This window comes from Mesoplodon densirostris, chromosome 1 (genome assembly GCF_025265405.1).
Source record: "Mesoplodon densirostris isolate mMesDen1 chromosome 1, mMesDen1 primary haplotype, whole genome shotgun sequence".
NCBI lineage: Eukaryota > Metazoa > Chordata > Mammalia > Artiodactyla > Ziphiidae > Mesoplodon > Mesoplodon densirostris.
The window spans coordinates 1,783,134-1,807,835 of NC_082661.1; the positions used below are offsets into that span (position 1 = coordinate 1,783,134).

The following is a 24,702-nucleotide window of genomic DNA, read 5'->3' on the forward strand; positions in this document are numbered from 1 at the left end:
TCACTCCTGGGACCTCTTACTCGACACACATCAGCCCTTTCACTTTGTCCTCCATGTTTCCTCTCATCACTTTCACATCATCCGGTGCTTTCTCACTGTGGTGTTTTCTGGGAGATTCCTTCCTCCTCTCATTCATTTATCTCTTCAGCTCTGTCTGATCTGCTTTTTAATCCACATGCTGTGTTTTAAACTTCAAACACTGTGTTTTTCATTTCTAAAAGGTTTATTAAATCAATTTACAAATTTACCTAGCTGTCTTTTATTATCTCTTATTTTTTAGAGGCAACTTTAGTGCATTATTTTAAACTATTTTGGAAGAACTCACTAAAATATTTAAATGTTACTTGAAGATGTCAAGCACACCTATTTTATATTCCATGTCTTAGCATTCTAACACTCTTCATCTTTTGGGGTCTGATGCCTCTGTTTTAATCTTTTCCCGCAAACCTCCATCGCCTCTTTCCTCCTGTGCTTCTTGTTTTGCGATGTCCCTTTGATCGTCTTCTGTGACATGTCTCTGGGGACTGCATTTACTATGTCTTCCTCGAGAGGGTTTGTATTCCTTACTGCCAGGTGCCTGGGGCCACCTCCCATCAGGGACCACTTCAAATATGTTTTTTTTTTTTTTCATGTGGGACAGTCCGTAGTTATAAATTATCCAAGGAGGCATTCTCCACTCACCAGCTGGAATCCGATGCACAAAGGGCTTCTGACTATCTCTGTTTGCAGGACAGTCTTCCTGGTGGCTGTCCGGTTCCTGGACAGCTAGTCCAGTGCTCTTCCTTCTATCAACAAGACCAGGACAAATTACAGATGGACAGACTTGTTTGGGGAGGAAAGAGGGCACCCTCGGGGCCATCACCCCAAAAGGCCCAGCCCGGCCGGACCCAGACCCGCCTGGGAGTCTCGCGGGCAGCCTGTTCCCCACAATGGCAGCACAAGAAAGCAGGAGCACTTGGTTACCGGGGGCAGCAAATGTCCAGGTCAGATGACGGATTCAGCTTAATCATGTTTCCATTTTGGGTTCTCTTGTCATTTTTAGCTTCTAGGAATCTCTCTACCTTTTCTTTTTTTTTCCCAATTCAGCCCTGTCTTTTTTTTTTTTTAAGTTTTAATCATACTTAAAAAAAATGTTTCATTCTGTTCAAGACACATTTCATTTGACAAGTGTATGGATGAGTGCTGGTCTGTTATGTTCCTGGTTCCAAGAACACCATGCACGCGGTTTGCAGTCTAGAGATTCCTGTGCTCAGGGCAGGGGGTGTCCAGATGACACGGGAACCCCAGCTAGTGCGCTTCTTCCTCCCCACACCCTGGGGAGTCACTGTCACTGTCCTGGGGCACCTGCAGCTGCTCCACCTGAAGTAAGAGGATGAGGGGGTGACAGATGGCCCTGGGACAGGGCATGGGGGCCAGGGGCCTGCAGGCGGCTTCTCAGCGGCTGCTGGAGGAGTGCGACTGGAGCAGGGGCCGCAGGGAGCCTCTGAGGGCTGTGCGGGAAGAAGAAAGGGGAAAATTCGGGGAGGTGGGGGGCTCTGACCATCAGAGAGGCGGCGGGCCTTTGGGACAGCCGGCCACCCTGGGGCTCAGACCCCCTCCTTGGCTCAGCCCCGGTCACGGAGCTGACCTGTACCCCCGGCCCACCACGCCCCAGGCAGGTCCCCGTGAAGGTCAGAGGCTCCCTGAGTGAACCCCTGTGCAGTGCCCACACCCAGGCGGTACACAGTTGTATACTAAAGTCAGAGAAGGTGCCACCGCTGCACCGGGCTGAGGGCTGCTTCCGGGCCGAGGGGCCACGGACACGACTTGCTCCCCAGCGCTGGCTTCTGTGTTTGCGCAGATGGTCTCGGGCAGAAGCAGCAGCAGCTCCAGGGCAGAGGCCCACTCAGCCTCCTGGCAGCGCAGCTGATGCAGCATGGCTGTCACTTCAGGTGAACATTTAACCTTCACAGACTCAAATAGTCAACCTGGTCAGACAAAGAGAGGCTGGAGAGGAGAGGCTGGGGGAGGGCAGGCGCCACTGGTTAGAACCACACAGCTGGGCCGGGCTCCTGGGGCCCCGCCAGGCTCAGGGCGGGTCTGGGTCCGGCCGGGCTGGGCCTTTTGGGGTGATGGCCCCGAGGGTGCCCTCCTTCCTCCCCAGACAAGTCTGTCCGTCTGTAATTTGTCCTGGTCTTGTTGATAGAAGGAAGAGCACTGGACTAGCTGTCCAGGAGCCAGGATGCTGGTCTTGACTCAGCTGCTGGAGGGGCCTCAGGCACCCAGGGCAGCAGCGGGGACTTGGTAAGGAGCGCACAGCTCCCCGGGCTCCTGGAGCCCCAGCATCCAGCGTCGTGGGTGTCTCCTCTCCCACAAAGCAGAGGCCACGGCAGCATCCAGAAGGGTCTGGGGGCCCGGCCTGGGCTTGGTTGTGGAATGCACAGATCTGTGTCTGGTTGAGCGAAGGGAGCTCTCATCTTGAAATAAAGAGCATGGGGTCTGGGATCATTTACCTGCTACCCTCCTTCAAGGCTGTTTTATCCTATATGTCGTATTGTGTTGTAGTGTATTGTACTGCAGGATCTTTGCCTTTTTCTCTGTGCTGAGGAAGGTATCCCTTGTGAGGCATCCAAGGCCCAAGAGTGTGGCCATGTCTGGCTGGCCCGGTACCTAGCCAGTGGACCCCAGGCAGTGAGCCAGACTCCCAGAGTTCAGGTGCCCAGGGGTGGGTGAGGCCCTGAGTCAGCTTTGCCGGTTAGGAGCACAGAAAGTCTGCTGTACGATCACCATCTCATGGTAGGAATGGCCCTCGACAGCACAAGCTCTTTGGGCTTTTGCGCATTTTGTTTTATTTTGGGGTGGAGTTCAGAAACTTTTGCACACACATGCTGTTATGATCGAAATTTGTGTGCCTCCCTAAAATCATGGGTTGAAAGCCTAGCCCCTAATGTACTGCTGTTTGGAAGGAGGGCCTCTGGGAGATGATCGGATGATGAGCTCATGGAAGAGGAGCCCCTATGATGGGATTCGTGTCCTTATAAGAATCCCAAGAGAGCTTGCTTTCTTTCTGCCCTCGACCATGTGAGGACACAGCACGAAGACAGCCATCTGTGGACCAGAAAGCAGTTCCTCACCAGACACGGAATCTGACGGCACCAGCCTCCAGAACTATGGAAAGTAAAGGTTTGTTGTACAAGCCGAGTCTATGATATTCTGTCATAGCAGCTGATGGACTAAGACACCTTATCTCTCCTTGAGCTACTGTGTCCCAGGCAGGGGGATCACAGCCCTGACAAAGTGGCTGCAGAGCAGCATACGTGCCGCTGGACAGAGACACGAGGTAAGAATGGCACACGTGCACTTTATTGACCCTCATGAGCCTCAGCGACATCCAACTCAGTGGTTTGGCTGGCAAACATCCCCAGATGGTCTCCCTCGCTTTGCTTCCATCGGATCCCTGCTAAGTTGATGTGACTTACCTCTAGCTTCCGTCCAGAACTTCCGTCCAGGACTTGTCCAGAAGCAGGCAGCCTCTCAGGACACATGGATCGCAGACTGAGCTCAGAGACCCCACACTGTGTGTTAACGCTGGCTTGATCCACATCTGTCTCACGTATGGACAACGGAGGCCCAGGGATGTCAGGGACTTGGCCAGCAGGTGCCGGGGGCAGGAGGGACAGGATCCTTATGAACTGCCTGATGGGGCTTGGAGGCTGGGCCGTGGGGTCTCTGCCCCCCAACCACTTACAGACATCCTGCGGAATGGCTTGCGTGCAGGGAAAAGGCTTCCCCTTTGCTGAGTCATCCTGCCCTGTCTGATCTCCTGGTCACTCTGGGAAGCTCATAGAACAGGTTGTTGAGCAGCAAGATGGCCCAGCTGTCCTTCCACCAGCGTCCCCATGAAAACCTCACGCCTGGGTCCCCCCCGGTTTCATGTGTGCACCTCTACTTTACTACTTAGCTCCTTAAATAATCAAAACTTTTGCCCTGTGTACTTCTGAACATAGAAGAAGGTCAGAAGTTGGATGCCCCAGAGATTGGTCCCAAAACAAGTCTATTTCAATATATGTATTAATGAGTTGGAGAAAAGGTTAAGTGGCAGAATGTGCTGAATGCACAGAATTATTTAAGTTAACAGTTCAGGGAAGAAAAAACACAGACTATCTTCTGTGAAATTGTATTTCTTTCTTACCCTAAGAATATTTTATCAAGGTGAAAACTATTAAGACAGTCAGCGGTGCAGAGAGCGCTTTAGGCATCTCCATCTTTTCTTCTGTTGCGATATAACTCACTGTTGAGGTTCGAGAATTTGGATTTGAAGGATTATGATCGCGGGGCTCAGAGCTGTCCCCTCTCAGGAGAGCATGCTGCTGGTGAAATCAAAGACTTGGAGAGAACGGCTGCCCGGCTGCACCCTGCCAACATGAAGGGAAGTGTGTGAACACGTATGAGGTCAAGGATGGACGACGTGTCACCCTGGCCTGAGCACAGCCAACCGCTGGTGACTGGTCTGCTGAAGGACCCCACTTCCACCCTTGTCAGCGTCTGAGTGCCAGCTCACACCACGGGTTGGATCCAGACGTGGACGGCCACCTTGCCTAGCGAGCCTGCATGGCAGGCCTGGCATCCTGGTGGCCTGGATGCTGCTCACAGGCAGGGGAGGGGTGCTGTGATCCTCAGCATTCCGGTCAGCTCTGCTACTGGCGACGGTGAGGACCATCCTCTCCCCAGGAATCTCGTTCTTCTGGTGTCTCTAAAGAAATGTGTTCTGGACTATGTCATGAATTCAGGCCCTGTACTTTGGAGTCGGTGCTAATTTGAACCTGGTTGGAACTGCAAAGTGTAGCCTTGTACAGAGGAAGATGATTCACCTGAGAAGGCAGAGGGGTCCTCTCAGGGTGCTAATTGCTGAAGCATCTCACCTGCTCGAGTCGGCACGGTGGGGCTTCCCCGACCTCCTGTTCCCTCGTGCTCCCGGGTTCGCCTCCTAACAGTAAGACTGTGTTAAAAATGCACTTGATAATCTACATTCTTTCCCAGTTCAGACCAAGCTGCTTCTCCTCCTGAATTATTTCCAATTAGCAGGGCTGTTGTAACATGTCTCCCAGTTGTGGCCCCTCTTAACGTGTCAGCGTGTGGCCTGGCCACGGTATAATTAAGCAGAGTGACAGCCAAGTGTGCCCTTCACAGGGATTCGGAGGGTGGGAATTCCCACCCCCTTCTCCGCTCCAGTTAAGAAATCCAGGGAACGAGCGCTTTATGTGGGACAGATTGGAGCAGGGTTAACACACTGGCTTCATCTGGTGTGAGATCAGCATGCTTTGACAAAATAAAATAAAACTATACACAAGCACAAATGTTTGTGTCCAGATAGGTAGGAAGTCTGGGTGTTTTCTGACTGGCAAAAGCCCTACTTAGCACACATCATGATGGCTTTCTAGCTGTCTGGTCAGGCTCTGTAGAGAAAACGCAAACGATTTCACGTCTCCAGATCCCACAAATCATGCCACCAGATGTGTGTGCTGAGAATAAGGCCGATGAATCGTGTGGCTTGTGAGAATGCATGGCACCAAAGGTCTTCCTGTCCCTCCTTGTCTAAGTGCCCGTAAATCATGTTCTGATAAGATGAAAGGCCTCCGTCCCCTCCCCCAGCAGCTGGGATCACCAGAGAGCCCTGGGAAAGGAAAGGGCACAGGAAGGGACCAGGAGCAGAAAGAATGAGCTAGAGGTGGGGTGACCTCAGAGGGGATGGTGGGCCAGGCCCTCTCCCACCATTGGCTCTCTGGACCCGGGGCACCTAGGATAAGCAGGGCCACTGCTCTTTGTGGTCACCTGTTTGGTGTTGTCGCCATCTCCCAGACTCTAAGCTTCATGGGGGACATCTGTCTTCCTCACCATCATTCTCCAGAGCCCAGGCTGTCTTGGTGTGGGTCCCAGGAAGCTGTCTTTCTGAGTGGACACATTCCTGTGCCTGGCTGGACCCCAGTCCCTCTCCTGGCTGGGCACCCTTATGCAGGACACAACCTGCAAAGCCCTGGCTGGGTTATTGTCTATTGGATGGGACGCGGTCAGACAGCTGGCCTGTCTTTGCACCCACTGGGGGCTCAGTAATGATCCCAGGCTGGGGTTTCAATCCAGCATGGAGAGTGTTCTCTTCTAGTCACTGGACACTCAGCTGTTGTGGAGAGGGGAGGGGGGAGCACGCGGTTCCTGCCATCCAGGGCCTCTATGAGCCGACCCGAGATCAGTGTGGACCCTGGGAAGTGCTCCACGGAGGGCGGCGGGTCCGGACGCAGGGAGGGGGACCTCTGCGCTGTCCTGAGCATCCCTCAATAACTGCCCGGGGTGTCTGGTTTTCAAGGTCTTCACTGTGCCCGACACGGCGTCTACGCACTCCAGTGTTTGAGACATTTTACCTGTGACTTAGCTCGATGGATGGTGGGAAGTTAGGTGGGTGGGCGGGTGGCTCTTTACAGCTACGAAATGGACAGGCTGCTGAGTAGGGTGAATTGCTGTCCCACGTGGGCTACTGCGTCCCACTCAGGGCAGCCTCACCTCCACTCCTACACGTCCTCCGTGAGCTTTCTGCTTTGCTGTTGATAACGGGGTTCCTCTAGGTATTTTCAGCAATGTGGGGAACCGCTCATGCTATGATGCTGAGTGAAAAATAAGGTTTAAAACTATTTATTATAAAATGCAATTTAATATAAAATGTAATATGATAAGATGCTATAGTATATGCTATACATATATTACTATATGTAATATATATACAATATACATTATCATGCTATATAGAGAGAGATGAGAAGAAAACAATACTATGGAGGGGAGATCAACAAAAGGTTCATATTCCTTTTGCCTGAGTGGGTTTGATTCATGATGCTTTTCTATATTTTCCAGATATTCTGCAATACCACATTTCTAATAAAAACAATAATAATACCCTTTAACAAACGAGCACACTCCTGTCCGTCCAGGGTGGTTTCGTGCTACCACCTGCCTCGGTTCCCCTCCGTGTTTCCTAGAGAGCGTCACTCCCCATTACGGGGACCCCCTGACGGCCTCTCCTCTCCCGCTCCGTGCTCGGCTGGGTGACCCCATCCACATCTCCGATCTCAGCCACCACCGCGGAAGGCTACCCCTCTCCATTCTTGTGCTAATTCCAGTTCCGTGTCTTCATCCAAGACTTTGCTCCTGACTCCAGGCAACCGTGCCATGGACGGATCTTTCCAGGTGTCCCTCGGAGACTGCCAAGTTGTCCTGTCCGGAGCAACCTCTCTTCTCTGCGGCTCATCCCCAAAGGCTCCTCATCTCTGGGAAGGGATGCTCAGCTGCAGACTCCCAAGTTTGGCAGGACTTTGGAAATCACTTTTACGCCCGCTCCATGTCATCCCACCCCGAGTCAGGTATCAAATCACCAATTCCTCCTCCGGAAGATGCCAGTCTCCCGAGGCGGTGGCTCGCTTTCGTGGCTTTCATCCAGGGCCTCATCATAGCACAGTTGGCGAGTCTTCAGCAGGGAGGGACCCAGTCGGATCAGCGTTGGTTTTGGAAAGATGTTCTGGCAGTGTGAGCTGGTGGGCGGGACAGGGGCGCTGCTGAGGCATCATCTCAGTTCTCCACCCCACACGTCCCCACTCCCGCCTGCCCCACTGCTCTGGGGATTATTTTAACTCGGCAGGCCTGGAGAAGGCATCTTCATGCTTCTCTCTCTCTTTCTTTTGAGGTGGGAGTTTCTCTTATATTTTACTTAGCAAAAGAGTAAAAAAAAAACTTGAAAAAAATCCTTCTACGAGCTGCAAAATCTTACTTCATCCATCTCTCCCTAACACCCAACATTCTTTTTTCCAAAAAGGTGATAAACAATTCAGAATTCATTAGCATATGAGGATAATTCACACTTTTCTTGTGCTGTGCATCTCGTCTTTCTTCAGTCTGTCACAGATTAGCTGGAAATTTCTGCTGGTTTTGTCTGAATAATACAGACAGACTTAAGGCTGTTTTTATTGGTTAGGAGAACTTGAGACTAGATTGTGTATAAAACCCATTACAAGGAGAATTTGTCACTGATTTTTATAGGGAGATAAAGGGCCTGAGTTCATGGGGTGCTAGTCCAGGGATGACCCCCTGGGGGCACTGATAGGTAAGCACACCTGCCCCCCAGCGGCACAGGTCTACCTGGCATGGAGCCTCCGCACACAGATGGGAGATCCCCTGATTTCTGGTCCTCATGGAGAACAAGTCTTCCTGCTTTGAAAGAGTCCTCTTAAATACCCATTGGAAAGAGAGTACCCATAGGAAAGGGGGCTTCTCCTATCCACGGGGGTGTCTGGTTGTTCCTGGGTTGAGTGGGGTGTGTGGGGAAAACCTTGAGATGAATGTGATTAAAACAAGAGCCAGAAATAGGGGATAAGTCCATCTCCTGGTTCCCCTGTCATATCCATTAATTAATTAGTGAAAATCGCTCTGCATCTCTGTTGTCCTCTGCTGTGTTCCCAGAATTCAGAGCACAGCATGGTAGGGAAAGGGGTTCAAAACGCTGTAATAAATGAATACAGTCAAGCCCATGGCAGGAAGCAGCAAAGGAGTTTGGGCTACTTTGAGGTTCTTTGAATGAACATACTTGTAATTTCCCAGCTCTTGTTCAGAGCCGATCAGCTGCCCAAGGCATCCTGTGCTCAGGGCACCGGAAAGCCCAGGGAGGGAATAAATATAACCAGTTGACAAAAGCATACTTTAGCAGAACCACTTCAAGGACTGGGCTGTGTGGGAACGGGTGAGACTCCCCCAAAGCACCTGCTGAAGCACCCCCAGATCAGGGCTAAACCCTGTTGCCTGGGAGTGTGGGTTCTGTGCACTTGCTTTTGCTGAGAGCAGCATGCAAGCCGGGCACTGCCAGCCTCCAAACAATGGAGAAGGGATGAATAACTCCCATTCAAACAGGACCCTTTAAGGGGTCCACCTTAGCCTGCCCAAAGACACCTGCCCCAATTCCTTAGTCTGGCTGCAGCCACCAAGATCAAGACACATATCACGAGCGTGTGCACATGCAAATATATGCGCATGAATTAAGGGCTTAAGCTGAATAGTAACAGTCTTCTAATCTGCAGAGCTTTCTGACTGTAGGTGAGAAAAAACAAAATCTTGCCAGGACTTTTGCATCAAAGAGAGCGATAAACTTGCTAATTGAAAAATGGTTTGCCTGGAGGAAAACACGGAGATGCCAGCTATGTAAATTAGCATATGCCAGGATCTAAAAGAAATCATGCCAGGCCAGGAGGAAATAAGCAAATTAGAAGAATGAGGAAACAATCCTAGAAGCAAATTGAAAGCACTCTGGTGCTTTAGTTTATCTCAGGAGGGAGGTCGATGGATCAGTCCAGAGGTGAGAAGAGCCCGTGTTTGGAGAGTCCCGGTGTGTCTGTGGTGTACCTGGGTGGATGCATGCTCTCCTGCCCAGGTCAGGGTGGGCTTTTCATACAAGCTCTTAAAAGCATGCTTCATAATACCTTCCTTCTGCTTTAGGCGGCAGGAAGGCCCTTCACCAAATGCTCCTAAGAAACACTGTGCTTGCGCTGTTGACTGCGGTGGGGTTTCTCCGGCGTAGCGACCTAAGCAGTTCATTAGCACGTGGAAGTCTCCAACCAGCTCTCTGGCGACGAACGGCCCAGAGCTGGGCGGGGTCTCAGAGCCCCGGCATCACAGGGAGATACCGCGCGGGACCGGGGTCTGCGGCAGGAGGGAGGTCAGCCGGGGCGCGCGCCGCCTGGCGGCGACTGCGTGTGAGCCGCGCGGAACCAGGCTCTGCTGTGCGGGCCGAGAGAGGGTCCTCGCAGGAGGGGTGGTCCTTGGCCTCAGGCAGCCCAGGTTGCACTGCAGAGGCCGCGTGCGGTGGGTAAAGGAGGAGCACAATTCTGGGCCCGGTAGAATCCAGGACCAGTTCACAGTGGGCAATCCCAGCGACAACCGTTTGTCCCGTGCAAAGGCCCGGAGGCGACCCGCCTGGAGTGTGTGGCGCCTGAACTAGTGGGGCGTGGGGTAGGGGCCGCCGGGGCAGAGGACCCGCTGGGGTCTTAGGAAAGTGTTTGGCAGATTTTCCAGGGAGAGAAATCTACCCGTCCCCAGTGGCGATCGGTGCCCGCTGGGCGTCGGGGGCTGCAGGCAGCATCCCCTGGGGACCCTCCGCCCTCGACCCAGGTTAAGCCAGGCAGAGAGCGGCCCGCGCGCGGTCCCCGACGGCGTCCCCAGCACCGCCCGGCGGCTGGACGTGCCTGGCTCAAGCGCCGCCACTTTGGCCTCGGCTCGCTGCTGCTGGTGGACCCCGTCTCCCGGCCTGGCCGGGTGCGCCTTCCCCGGCGTGCGCTCCGTCCGCGAGAGCCGGCGGCCTCCAGCGGCCGAACCTGAGCTCCGGGCGCAATCCGCGGGAGCCCGGCCAGGCGCGCCCTCTGCGCCCCGCGCCTCCGCCTGCTCCCCGTCCCCTCCCCCGCCGCCGCGGGGGTCCCGGGGTGAGTGCTGGCCGGAGCCCGGAACCCGGGGACGCTGCGAGCCGGGGCCGGGCCTGGGGGGCGGCGGCGGCGCGGGCGGCAGCGCTAGCAGAGGAGGAGGAGGAGGGGCTCCCGGCGCGGGGCAGGGGCGGAGCGTGCGGCCGCGCAGCGGAACCAAGTGAGTTCGCTCCGGAGCCCGCGCCGCCGCCGGCCCGTGCCTCTGGCGCCCGCCGCCCCCGCCGCTCCCGCAGCCGCCGCCCGCGCGGGGATGTAGGATGCTGGTGGGCGCCAGGCTCCAGCGGCGGCGGCGGCAGCTGCAGCAGCCGCAGCAGCCTCGGCGGCGGCAGCCTCTCCTCTGGCCGATGAACGCAGACCCGCCCCCGCCGCCGCCGCCCTGGGTTTGGATGGTCCCCAGCTCGGCCGGGCTGCTCCGGCTGGGCGCCGGGGTCGCGCCCCCGCCAGCGCTGCTTGCCTCGGCCCAGCCCTCTGCCGCCCCGCTGCTCCCGGGGCTGCCCGGCTGGCTGCCGTTGCTGCCGCTGCCCTCTGCGCCGGACCACGCCGCCGCCGCAGCTGTGCACCACTACCCCTTGCTCAACGGGCAGGTAATGTGTCCCCCGGCCCCCGGCCCAGGGTTCGGGGTCGCCGGCTTCCCCCCTGGCCCCTGGGCGCGGCCCTCGCCCCGCTCCGGCGGCTCCGGCCCTGAGGCTTGCGCTCTTTCCTCCCGCGGTGGTCCTCGGCTCCCCAGCCCATCACGGCGCAGCCTGGCAGCCATGCATCGGCAACAAAGTTCATGCTTCGACGTCTCGTTCTGCCCCTCGGCAGTTTTTGCAGTATGTCTTCCCGATTTCTCAGCCGAGCAGTTTGGAGACCCGCACCCCAAGCCCAGAGTTGGGACCGCATTGGCCACAACTTTCGCCCGGGCTGGGGTCGTTGTCCAGAGCGCGGTGCTTAAGTATCGCCTCCGGAACCCGGCGTTGCAGCTGCGAACTGTGGCCGACTTACCGAATAGAAGTTAATACTTTTACAGTCTCTGCCAGGCTTGGAAAGCAAGCTGGGAATCAATAGCTGTTTCTGATTCTGATCTAGTTGTTTTGTTTTTTGTTTTTTTTCATTTGAAAATAGACTCAGGACGATGCTTAAGAAAATTCAAACCAATGGAAGCCTGCAGGGAAATCCTGCCTTTAATACTGAGAAGTGCTACCGGTGATTTCCACTCCCACCCTAGGTCTGCCTGAGTCCACCAAATTACCTAGTGTCATATTGCACTTTGGAAGAGTTTGGCGTTTAAAATCTGGAATTAAAAAGAAAAAGTGACTGTGCTTTTGATTAATGGTGTAACAGAGCAAGGGAAGCTGGTTTTGGCAAGATCCATTGTTTGCTATCTAACTAGGCAGATGCATTTAAATCAGTGAATAGCATGTATTTTATTCCAATGACTGTCCTAATTAGCATATTCAAATGAGTGGATGTTAGAATACACCACATAATTAATTTAATTCCAGTATTATATTGTGAGCTTTTCTAAAAGATGTTGTTAACTCTTCCTAAACTGGTCTTTACGCGTAATGATACATCACATACGTGGTACTGGATATGGTATTTTGATGTGTGATGCAGTTCACGTTGGGTTTTTGTTTGAATAAGCGTTGGTAGCTTTTTTGATATTTCGAAGGGTTTGTCATATGCCCGTGCTACCGCTAGAGGTATATGGTGTCAAGGAACTAACTACATTTTTTTTTTTTCTGTATAGAAAATGCTTTTTATTTTCTTGTGTAAATTTAAAACGAAAAATCTCCCCCAAACTTAGTATTAATCTTTAAAATATTTTGTGCTACCATATTTTCTGTTAAAAAACTATTTAAACCAGAAGAACGTTTTCACATAACAGGAAATTCAAAAATGCTTTTATGGTTTTAAAACAAATGCGTATTGAAGTATTCCATACCATTGAACAATGATCTTATTCTCCACTGATAAAGATTCAGTTAATTTAATTAGAGAGACTGTCTCCTAAATTGTCTGCCCCCTTTCAACGTTTGCTATTTTATTCTGTGCATTGGGATCTTCAGTTATGTGATAAGCTCATTTATGTTTTCTTTGCCTTGGAATCTATTTGCATTTGCGAACCTTGGGAAACTTTGAATCCTAACCTCTTATTTTGAAAATATTACTTGTGCCTGTTTTTAAAATGATAAATATAATTAATATAAAATGTTATAAGGAAAAGAATAGCATAAAATATAGCTCTCTGCTTGCTTGTAAAAAGAATTCAAGAATTATAAAAGGAATACCCAGCATTTCACCTTTCCATTGTGGTTTTTCATATTCTCAGGGCAGAAATCCATTTCTTACCATGTTCTCATGGCTTTGTGCTTAGAAGTTCTTTCTTAATATTACAGAAAGCAGTGTTGTAAATGCATTGTGATGATTCAGATATGAAAATTTTAATAAATTTTTAGAATTTTGAATGTTTGTGGGGTTTTTTTGGACTGGGGAAAAGGAGATTTTTCTCATAATCAAATACATGCATTTAAAAATTCCCTTTTAAAGCAGCTATCCCAGCATCTTTTGGTACAAAGTAGAGTTGATTGATATAGGCTAATGAGGACACCCTTCTCTTTTCTTGGGTTTCAGTGGCTGTTTGGTGGTCATTCTCCATCGATTGGACTGTCCCCCTCTTCCACTGTGGAATTGGTGCCCATTTTCCCACATGTCTGCCCATCTTCTCTTCCACTTCCCATTGGGAAAAGTTGGATAGACAAAAGGATACCTAATTGTAAGGTAAAAATGCAGCTAGTCTGATTGGATAAATGGGCTATTAATTTTTAAGTTGTTGGGTATTGCCATAACAGAAATCACTGTGTATTTTTAGTTTCTAACTGCAATAGATCAACCATCTAGGTCTGGAGAGAAGTCTTTTCAGAATAAGAATGGTCTGTTCAAAAGCACCAGTAGATGGTGGTGGTGAGGGATTTTGTTTTAGCTTAAAATATTTGGTTTCCGTAGGATAATATAAAATTCCTACTTCTGAATCAGAATCTACTTTTTGAATTTTTCAGTTTTTAAATCCATCACTATTGTTCAGAATCTAGCCTTAAACCTTATATAACTCAAGTGTACATTTTAAAAGTAAGTTTTCCTTGGTATTATTGCTTTGAGTGTTCATCTTTCTGATGGTTTATCTTGGCTTTTGAATTCAAATATACTGGCTACACTTTGTTTACCTGAAAACCAACAGAAAGTAGTACAGTGACTTGTTTTACAACACACTGCTTATCTCACTGGAGTGATTCTATATCTGTTAACTGGCTGCTGGGATGAATTAACCAAGTCAATAGCTGAAGACCAGCCCAGGAGACTTAACTCGAAGGTGATTGGTATCAGAGCCCTGTGGATCTTCAGGTTTTAAGATAGTGGCTTTATAGAATCTCCATGCATAGAATCTCCAATAGTCAGTGTAAGACAAGTATTTTACAGTCCTCAGCTTTTATTACGTGCATGGTCTTAAGTGTTATGCTTGCTTTCTCTTTGGACAGATCTTTTTGAATAATTCCTTTGCTCTGGACTCCACATGGATATATCCTGAGGAATCAAGATTGTTTCATGGGCATGAGAAGCCTCAACTGTTGGCAAATCAAGTAGCCGTGTCTCTGTCCAGGCCAGCTCCTGCCTCTAGGCCGCTTCCCACGGTGCTGTTAACACCTCAGCCTATCCCAGGTTGGTGCCCAAATAGCTGTAAAAATGTGTGGTTGTGGTTTTTTTGTTTGCTTGCTGTAGCTACAAATTAGCTTTGGGTATGAAAACTATGTTTGTCACTCTAATGAAACAATTCTTTCAGTAAAATATAATTTCTTTTTTCATGGGTATGATTCCTTTTCATAATGAAGTTGAGTTTGGGGTAGATTATTCACTGTGTTTTTGGAGAATGGCATCTGTTTTAAGGTGAAGAGATGGCTGAGGGGATTTGTACAGAATCATAGTTTTGGTGCTCTGTTTGTAGAATTGGACCAAATCTTCTGCTGATAGCTCTTAGTAGGAGCCCTAATTGATCAGGCAACTCATTTAAAAAATGTTCCTTATGTGGGGTGAGGTGCATAGCTCCCTGGTCCGCAGGACACGGGCACATGTAAGATTTTTATACGTTTTGCCTTCATGAATATGGGGTGATACTGGCGATGGTCTATAAATGTGTGCTCTTTGGAAGATGGATTTCGTTCTCTCTTTGGAGTCTAGTGACCTAAAAGAACATTTGTCCTGGAACAGACTCCCATGAAATAATCCCTGGTTGAAAGATGGTATAATAAACCTGTATAGTAACAAGAGAATAAAATCATCTTACGAATTTTTTGATTGATTTTTAAAATCACCTTAATATATGATCATATTAGAAAAGCAAACGTTGCTCATACCCAAATTATCTTGCAACATCTTCCATTATGGAATATTTTATGACTTCAGAATTATATTATCTTCCTTGTAATTTCCTGCCTACCAAGATTGTCCCAATATGTAGCTCTAAAATTTAGTAATAAGGACACGTATCTGTGGATAGTTCAGTGCGGGTTTAGGAGACATATTTATTTTCTTCTCTCTTTTTCTACCTTAATAGTATTATAATTTGCTATGTGTCCTGTTTAGTAATAAGTCAGGAAGAACACTCAACTCTTTGTGTTTTTTTCATAGGCCTTAATGATTCTTGACTGAAACTTGCCTTCTGTGCTTGTAATCATCTATTACTGAGTTGTTAAAATCTGAATAAGCGTCTTACATACGTACACTTATAAACGTTTTACACTAAGATGATCACATATCCTTTTTTTTTTTTTTTTTTTTTTTTTTTTTTTTTTTTTTTTTTGCGGTATGCGGGCCTCTCACTGTTGTGGCCTCCCCCGTTGCGGAGCACAGGCTCCGGACGCGCAGGCTCCGGACGCGCAGGCTCAGCGGCCATGGCTCATGGGCCCAGCCGCTCCGCGGCATATGGGATCCTCCCAGACCGGGGCACGAACCCGTATCCCCTGCATCGGCAGGCGGACTCTCAACCACTTGCGCCACCAGGGAGGCCCACACATATCCTTTTTAATTGAACGATGACAAAAGATGATCAGATAGCATGTAATATATGGTATTCCAAGGCTTTAGACGCCTTTTTCAGTATCTGAAAGGATAATATTTTACTTTCCTAATGCACTGGCAATGCTGTCACCAAAATAATCAGTACATTTAGTTTAAAAAACAGTGAAATTAGTTCAACTGTTCCAACAAAAGCTTTGAGTGACCTTTCCTCCTGTCAGCTCACTCTTTAATATCATGTAGACATTTGCATTATACCTCTGTCCTCTTAGAAAACTCATACTGTGAACATGCTAACTACCAATTTTGTCGAAGAAGCTTATGGCAAATTATCGTAGCTTTTATATCATATGGACATTTTTTACTTGCCATTGTGCGGCACCTATTTCATACTTAAAGCATATTCGTGTTAATTTTACCTTTTGACTTTTCGACTAAGCCTTTTTAAAGGACAAAAAAAAATAATATTTCTTACTAACATGGTCGATCATAGAATAACTGTCCGCCCCATCTAACATTTATCAAATTTCTGCTTTTCTTCTTCCTTGGATTTTTTTTTTTTGGACTCATGAACCATAAGAATATAACATGCTTTACTTATCTTTTGGAGAATAATGTATCTGTGCCCAGAGGTATTTTACTAACAGTCATATATGCATTTGTTCTGAGATGGGGTTTCTGAACTGTTTCATGAAAATTTTGATTTTTTGATACATTTCAGATTCTTAGAAATTACTGTTCTAGAAACATGTATTAAATGACCGTTAGTCCAAAGAACACATTTAGGGTGTTGTTTATATGTTACTGTTTAACCGAGAACCTGGAAGGGGGAGCAAGTAAAGGTGGAAGGTAGCGTCAGCTCCCAGTCAGTTAAAAGTTAAGATACACTGTTGCAATTTTAATATAGTTAATGAGAAAATATAGCCTCATTAAAACATTTTACATGTAAATCTTCAGATATGTTGTTAAAAGTTATTGTTATAATTGCTATTAAGTCTTATATCTTGCTATAAATTGATAAATTTAAATGTTATATTGATTTACATTATATAAAGTTATGCATTTATAAATATAAATATTTATATACACTATATTAATATATAATGTATGAATATATTATATGATTGATATTTTAAGTTGATCCATTTGTAAATTGTTATATTTAGAAGCAAATGGCCTTAGAATCTTACATATATTTTATTGATCCCCTTTCAATTAATCAATGAAGCACTATTAGAACTCCAGGAGAACCAGGAGAGTGAGTCAGACTCACCTCATTTTATTTTTTAATTTAATTTAATTTTTTTTTAGATTTTTTTAGCATCTTTATTGGAGTGTAAGTGCTTTACAATGTCGTGTTAATTGCTGCTGTATAACAAAGTGAATCAGCTATATGCATATGTATATCACCATATCCCCTCCCTCTTGTGTCTCCCTCCCACTGTCTCTATCCTAACCCTCTAGGTGGTCACAAAGCACCTGAGCTGATCTCCCTGTGCTATGCGGCTGCTTCCCACTAGCTGTCTATTTTATATTTGGTAGTGTATATGTCAATGCCACTCTCTCACTTCATCCCAGCTTACCCTTACCCCTTCCCTTGTCCTCAAGTCCATTCTCTACGTCTGCATTTTTATTCCTGTCCTGCCCCTAGGTTCATCAGAACCATTTTTGGTTTTTTTTAGATTCCATATATATGTGTTAGCATACAGTATTTGTTTTTCTCTTTCTGACTTACTTCACTCTGTATGACAGACTCTAGGTCCATCCACCTCACTACAAATAACTCAATTTCATCTGTTTTTATGGCTGAGTAATATTCCATTGTATATATGTGCCACATCTTCTTTATCCCTTCATCTGTCGATGGACACTTAGGTTGCTTCCATGTCCTGGCTATTGTAAATAGTGCTGCAATGAACATTGTGGTACATGACTCTTTTTGAATTATGGTTTTCTCAGGGTATATGCCCAGTAGTGGGATTGCTGGGTCATATGGTAGTTCTATTTTTAGTTTTTTAAGGAACCTCCATAGTGTTCTCCATAGTGGCTGTTTACATTCCCACCGACAGTGCAAGAGGGTTCCCTTTTCTCCACACCCTCCCCAGCATTTATTGTTTGTAGATTTTTTGATGATGGCCATTCTCACAGATTCCCCTCATTTTAAACAGGCTCATCACATTTTCCTTTCTTGGATAGATAGTACATTTGTGTAATAATCGTTCTTGACAATAGCATTACGTACCATGAGCTCCAATGATGTGACACTAGAAAGTGGTTTTGTTTCAATAAGCATGTGGTCTGTTGAACTGAGTTAAAAAGGTGTGATGGGCAGAGACGTCGGGTGGGTGACCTCTGAGGCTCATGTTAATATTACTCCCCTCCTGATCTATGGTTGGTTAAGAAGTAACTGCACTGCAGCAGCGTCTCATATAATATTAGCACAACTTGAACGAATTTGGGTAAGCCATCTAAAATTTAATAAATGTTTTGAAGGACTTTATTTTTGATATATACTAGACTCACTTATGTTGACGATAGAGGTAATGATTTGCTGTTATACTGAGACCTGAAGAAAGCCTGTTGGCCGTTTAGAAACGTGAAGGTCAGTCGTGTTCCCACCTGCATTCATCAGAGGAGTTCACTCCCCTGCAGGCGGTGCAGACATGGGCTCTGCTAGGTGCCCTCGCAGCTCATGTTCTCCTGGGGAAGTGCACTCTGTAGATCATTACCCAGCACTGCCGTCCTAGGGGCTCTCTGCAGACGTCCGAGGAGGGTCTCAGGAGGGTCATCAGGGAAGGTCTCCAGGAGATGATGTACCTGAAACACACCACAAAGATCAGCAGAACTTGACCAGGGCAGGAGAGGGAATGGAGGAGTAGAACATGTAAAGTCACAAACTCATGACAGATGTTTCACCAGGTGATGACAAGCAGCCAAGCAGCCTAAACCAAGGAGGAGAGTGGTGGTGGGATGCGGCAGTGGTGGCCCAGCTCAGGGCCACTTCGTGCAAGATGAACCCCATTATCCCACGGGACCTGTGTTGTAAGTCCTGGGCGCTCTCCAGAGTATCCTGGGATGTTCCATCATTCTTCAGCTTGGGAGCCATGGTTTCTTCAGGAAAGTGTAAATTTGTCCTCAGGAAGCAGAGCAGACAAAGAAAGGGCCGAGTCTTCTTGCTGAAAAATAAATGCAAGCATCCAAAAATATGCAAAGTTACAACTGTACTGGAAACTGAAGTCTCCAGTGAATAATTTAGTGGCTTTTTAAGGAATTATCCCTAATTACAGTGTTAATGGGTTGAACTGAGAAATAAGCTGGGACTCATTCATTCCCAGTCCTCAGAGGTTGATGCAGGAAAGGCGAGGATGCATGAGGACACAGGCACCCCCTCCTCTTCAGGAGTCTCTGCACTTAGGACGAGACCCCCATCACTTTGTCTCCAATCTCAACATCTCCCTTCTCCCATGCAGTGCTAAGTCCCTCTTCATCCCAGAGAGAAATGGGCTTGCATTGCTTCTAAGGATATGAGGTTTATCACAAGTAGAGGTGGGGGTAGGGCCAGCGTGGAAATTGTGCTTTTCAAAGCATCCCTGTTCTTCACTTCTAAAGATAAGATCTTCAGAGTCCTTCAAGCTACTCAGAAATACAAGTACTTAGGTTCAGAGTATCAAGCAGGAGAATAATTTACTCAGCTTCTGTCCAGTAAGGACACATGGCATTATAGTTTGCTGAAAACTGGAGATTTGTCTAAAAGTTGTCTATATTACATTGCCTTTTGGCTGAAGATCAAAGAGCCTGATTCTACCAATATCTTGTTGGAAAAAAAATACTGGCTGTGCCATTCAAAGATGACTAGAGAGAGAGAAAGTGGAAGATGAGGTGGGACAACAGAAACTGTTCTGCTTCATGAAAGATTTGTTTACTCAAAAGATGCAGAGGAAAGAAAAATCTGGGAAACAGCTTTTGTACAGGAGCTTGTAAGCATTTTGCATAAATCACCTTTCAGTTTACCTTAATATGAACAAAAGAGCTTTATAGAAAAGCAATAAAAGAAAAATCGAAAACGAGCTGGAGGAGGCATGAAATCACGTGGCAAGACGGTTTGAACTGGATGGTGGCAGACATCATAGACAGATTCTCAAGCATGTATAGCTGTGGCAGTGAACAAATGGATGGTAATCATGAGAAGGTGACAATGAGATAGAGAGCAAACAACACATCGATGTTGATTTGATCTCCTTGAAAAACAAATACAATGTGGCAGACATATTAAATGTGGCCATGCCATATACCTTGCTCACTGTATCCTGGCGGAGTTTACGAATGGGAGAGCCACTCCTTCCAGGAACACATAAGTGGGCACAGCTTCAAATCAATGTACAGCACTAGATGTGATCACCTAATGGGGAAAACTTTAGAGAATTAGGAGGAAAAACGTTTGTCATCAAAGTAATATATGCCAACAAGAAAGGTGTCCATACGCATAAGCAAGGAAAAGACCTTCTCAAACAACTGATGGATAGACTTTTTTCACGTCTAATGTCCTCACCTCAAGTTCTACTTTGTCTTAAGTTAATGTTGCTGTCACTCTACATTTCTATTTTATTTTGCTTATCAGTCTTTACCTTGTCTTTTGTTTTAAGCTTAGGTCAGTCATTTAAAGGCACAGGCCCTTCTTTTGCCTTTAAAAATGGAGTTTAGCATACCTATATTTGAATTCCTATTTTTATATTTCTTCTGTCATATTATTATATTCTGTTTTTTATAGTGTTTTGTTATTTCTTTATTTTAGTCTGTTTTTATTCTTTTGCTGTACCATGTATGTTTTGTTTGATTTAGTTTATTTTTGTTTTGTATGGTGATTTGGAATATGTTCATACTGATCCTATTTCCTCAAGCAATTGCCAGTAAGATTTTTAAAGAAATAGATTTAAGCTTTATGTTTCCCTTAATTTTCAAATTATGACAATACTATCATTTTAGAATTCTTTTATAGACTATGAAAAATGCGGGAAAAACTTATATCATAAATTTTTTTTTCTCTTCAGTTTTCTCCACTAATTGAGAAATTAATCAAAAGCAAGAGCTAAGAATGGGGGAGTCAGGTTTCAAACTATCTATAATCATCAACAATTTTTGTCAATAACATAGAATATATGTAAACGTTCATTAATTTGGTTACAGGAATGACTGAAAATTTCTAAGCAACTTTTTTCCCCCAAACTGAAGCTGAAAAGAATAATTATAATCTGAATACATAACCTCAAATTATGTTGGTAAAATTGGGAAGAGGAGAATTGAGAAATCTGAGGATACAAATTATTTCAAAATCCCTCATATAGTTAAAAGAAGCTGAAACACTAGGAAACTCTCATGCTGGAAGCCCAGAAAACAAGGTTATTTAAGACTGACATGGGACAAGACATCCTGCCCCATAGCCAGCCTTACAAATATGAGTAAAAGCAACAGCCATCTACCACTGGTGCAGGGACCGGGTATGGAGAGTGACCCTTTTCTGTGATGCAGGAATTTGGGGATGGCTGAAAGTTAAGGGGGACACAAATATTACGACTATCAGACACCCTAGAACTTACTCTAAGAAAAATGCATCGTTAAAGGATTTTGAAGCCTCTGGGGCATGGTAGGAAACTGTGGCAACAAAATTCAAATCCAGGTCAACACCTGAATACATTGACACATCTCATTCAGCTTGACAGAAGAAGGGTGTGCCCATTTCCAGGAGTAACTCCTAAGTACCTCATTCTCTATTGTTCTAATCATGATGTCTGGCATTGAATAAAAAAGTTACAAGACACACAAACAAAGCAAAAAATGATAAACCATTGTCAAGAGATAAAGTAAACAACAGAACCAGATCCTAAGATGACATATTTTGGAACTATCAGACAGGGACTTTGAAATAACTACGATTAATATATTAATGAGTCTAATGGAAAAGAAGGGCCACATGCCTGAAAAGATAGAGAATTTCATCAGAGATATGGAAAAGATAAGAAAGCCAAACTGAAATTCTAGAAAAAATAAAACATGGTATCAGAAATGAAGAATTACTTTGGTGGACTCATGAGTACATGTGATACAGCCAAGGAAAGTATGAATGAATTTAAAGACAGGTCAACAGAAACCACTAAAATTGTAACACAGAGAAAACAGTGAAACAATGGAGCCTACTTTCCCAGAGCTATGAGATAATATCAAATGGTTTAACATACATATAATTGAAGTTTCAGGAGGAGAGAAAATGAGGGGGAAAAAACATTTGAAGTCACAGTGACCAAAGGTAATAAACAATTAATAAAAGTTATCAAAACATGGATCCAAGAGACTTAGAAAACCCCAAGACTGAAAATGAGGCAAAACATATTCAAACTTCTGTTTCAAAGGTTAAGAGAAAATCTTGAAGACAAACAGGGAAAAAAAGACACATTACACAGATAGTAACAAAAATTTAAAATTGTAGGAGTTGTATTGTAAGAATCTATACAAACCCCAAAGCAACAAAGTGATGTCTTTAAAAGACTGAACTAAAAATCTCTCAGTCAGGAACTTTATACAAAGCAAAAACAATGATCAAAAACTAAGGTGAAATGAAGATTTTTCCCAAACTAAAACTGAAAAGAATTAATTGTTGGTAGACCTGCAGTTCAAGAAATTATGAAGAAGCTTATTAAGCAGAACTAATATAATAGCAGACAGAAACTTGCATCTGTACAAAGAAATAATGAGTACATTAAGGTAAAATATATATTTTGCTTTGTTTTTAATTGCTCCAAAAGATAATTAACTGTATAAGGATAAGTAATGGTGAGTGATGTAGTATGTGCATATAGCATATGTGAAATCAAAACAATGTCAACAATCACAAAGGATGGGAGGAAGGAATTGGAAGGATATAACTGCAAAGCTCTCATCATACATTAAGTGGTGTGATATTATTTGAAGGTGAACTCTAATTAATTAAATTACATATTATAAAACATATAGCAACCACTTAAGAATTAAAAAGAGTTATAACTAATAAAACAATAGAATAACAATAAACAATAAAATTGGAATCATAACAAATACTCAACCCAAATTCAGTCAGAAAAAGAGAACAAAAGATCAAAGCACAGAAGAAGTAAATAATTAAAAAATAGTAACTACAATATGGTATATTTAAATAAAATGTGTAGAGTCACGTACAGACTGAAAGTGAGAGGATGGAAAAAGGCTCTCCACACAAATGAAAATCAGAAGAAAGCTGGAGTAGCAATACTTTTTCAGACAAAATTGACAGTAAAATAAAAACTGTAACAGGAGACAAAGAAGGACACTACATAATGATCAAAGGATCAATCCAAGAAGAAGATATAACAATTTAAAATATACATGCACCCAACATAGGAAAACCTAAATATATTAGGCAAATGTTAACAGACGTAAAAGGAGAAATCAACAGTAACACAATAATAGGGGGGGACTTTAGCACCCCACTTTCATCAATGTACAGATCAGACAGAAAATCAATAAGGAAACACAGGCCTTAAAATGACACATTAGACCAGATATACTTAATTTATATTTATAAAGCATTCCATCTGAAAGCAGCAGAATAAACCTTCTTTTCAAGTTCACATGGAACATTCTCCAGGATAGATCACATGCTGGGTCACAAATCAAGCCTTGGTAAATTTAAGAAAACTGAAATCATATCAAGCGTCTTTTCTGACCACAATGCTATGAGGCTAGAAATCAACTACAAGAGAAAAAACTGCAAAAAAATGCAAACACGTGGAGGCTAAACAATATGCTACTGAAAAAGAGAGAGGAAGTCAGAAAATACCTAGAAACAAATGAAAATGAAAACATGATGATACAAAACCTATGGGATGCAGCAAAAGCAATTCTAAAAGGGAAGTTTATAGCAATACAAGCTTATGTCAGGAAATAAGAAAAATGTCAAATAAACAACCTAACCTTATGCCTAAAGCAACTAGAGAAAGAAGAACAAACAAAACCCGAAACTAATAAAAGAAAATAAATCATAAAGATTTATGATAAACCTTAAATTAAATAAATAAATCAGAGCAGAAATAAATGAAACAGAGACTTAAAAAACAATAGAAAATATCAGTGAAACTAAAAGCTTGTTCTTTGAAAAGATACACAAAATTGATAAACCTTTAGCCAGACTCATCAAGAAAAAAAGGGAGAGGGCCCAAATCAATAAAATCAAAAATGAAAAAGAAGTTACAACTGACACTGCAGAAATACAAAGGATCATAACAGACTACTATGAGCAACTATACACCAATAAAATGGACAACCTAGAAGAAATAGGCAAATTCTTAGAAAGGTAGAATCTCCCAAGAGTGAATGAGGAAGGAATAGAAAATATGAACAGATCAATTACCAGTACCAAAATTGAATCAGTAATTTAAAAACTCCCAAAAAACAGAAGTCCAGGACCAGTTAACTTCACAGGTGAATTCTACTAAACATTTAGAGAAGAGTTAACACCTGTCCTTCTGAAACTATGCAAAAAAAATTGCAAAGGAAGGAATATTTCTGAACTCATTCTATGAGGCCACCACCATCCTGACACCAAAACCAGACAAAGATACCACAAAAAAAGAATATTACAGGCCAATATCACTGATGAACATAGATGCAAAAACCCTCAACAAAATACTAGCCCACTGACTCAAACAATACGTTATTATTGACTGGAGATGTATTATTGCCACAGGCATTAGTTTCTGCAAAAATCCCTTGGTCAATAATGTGTTAAAGGATCATACACCATGATCAAGTGGGATTTATCCCAGGGATGCAAGGATTTTTCAATATCTGCAAATCAATCCATGTGATACACCACATTAACAAATTAAAGAATAAAAACCATACGATCATCTCAGTAGATGCAGAAAAAGCTTTTGATAAAATTCAACATCCATTTATGATAAAAATTCTTCGGGAAGTCGGCATAGAGGGAACATACCTCATCATAATAAAGGCTATATATTACAAACCCACAGGTAACATTATACTCAGTTGTGAAAAGCTGAAATCATTTCCTATAAGATCAGGAAAAAGACAAGGATGCCCACTCTTGCCACTTTTATTGCACATAGTTTTGGAAATCCTAGCCACAGCAATCAGA

At 44.9% G+C, this 24,702-nt stretch overlaps 1 protein-coding gene across 1 annotated transcript in view; it reads left to right on the top strand.

The window, feature by feature from the left end:
* The first annotated feature begins 10,741 nt into the window (after positions 1-10,741).
* Positions 10,742-24,702, top strand: part of TCERG1L (transcription elongation regulator 1 like) — a 205,553-nt gene continuing 191,592 nt past the window's right edge. The window contains exons 1-3 of the mRNA XM_060093664.1: positions 10,742-11,068; positions 13,101-13,247; positions 14,003-14,183. Coding sequence (XP_059949647.1) covers positions 10,742-11,068; positions 13,101-13,247; positions 14,003-14,183 — 655 coding nt within the window. The remainder of the gene's footprint in view (positions 11,069-13,100; positions 13,248-14,002; positions 14,184-24,702) is intronic.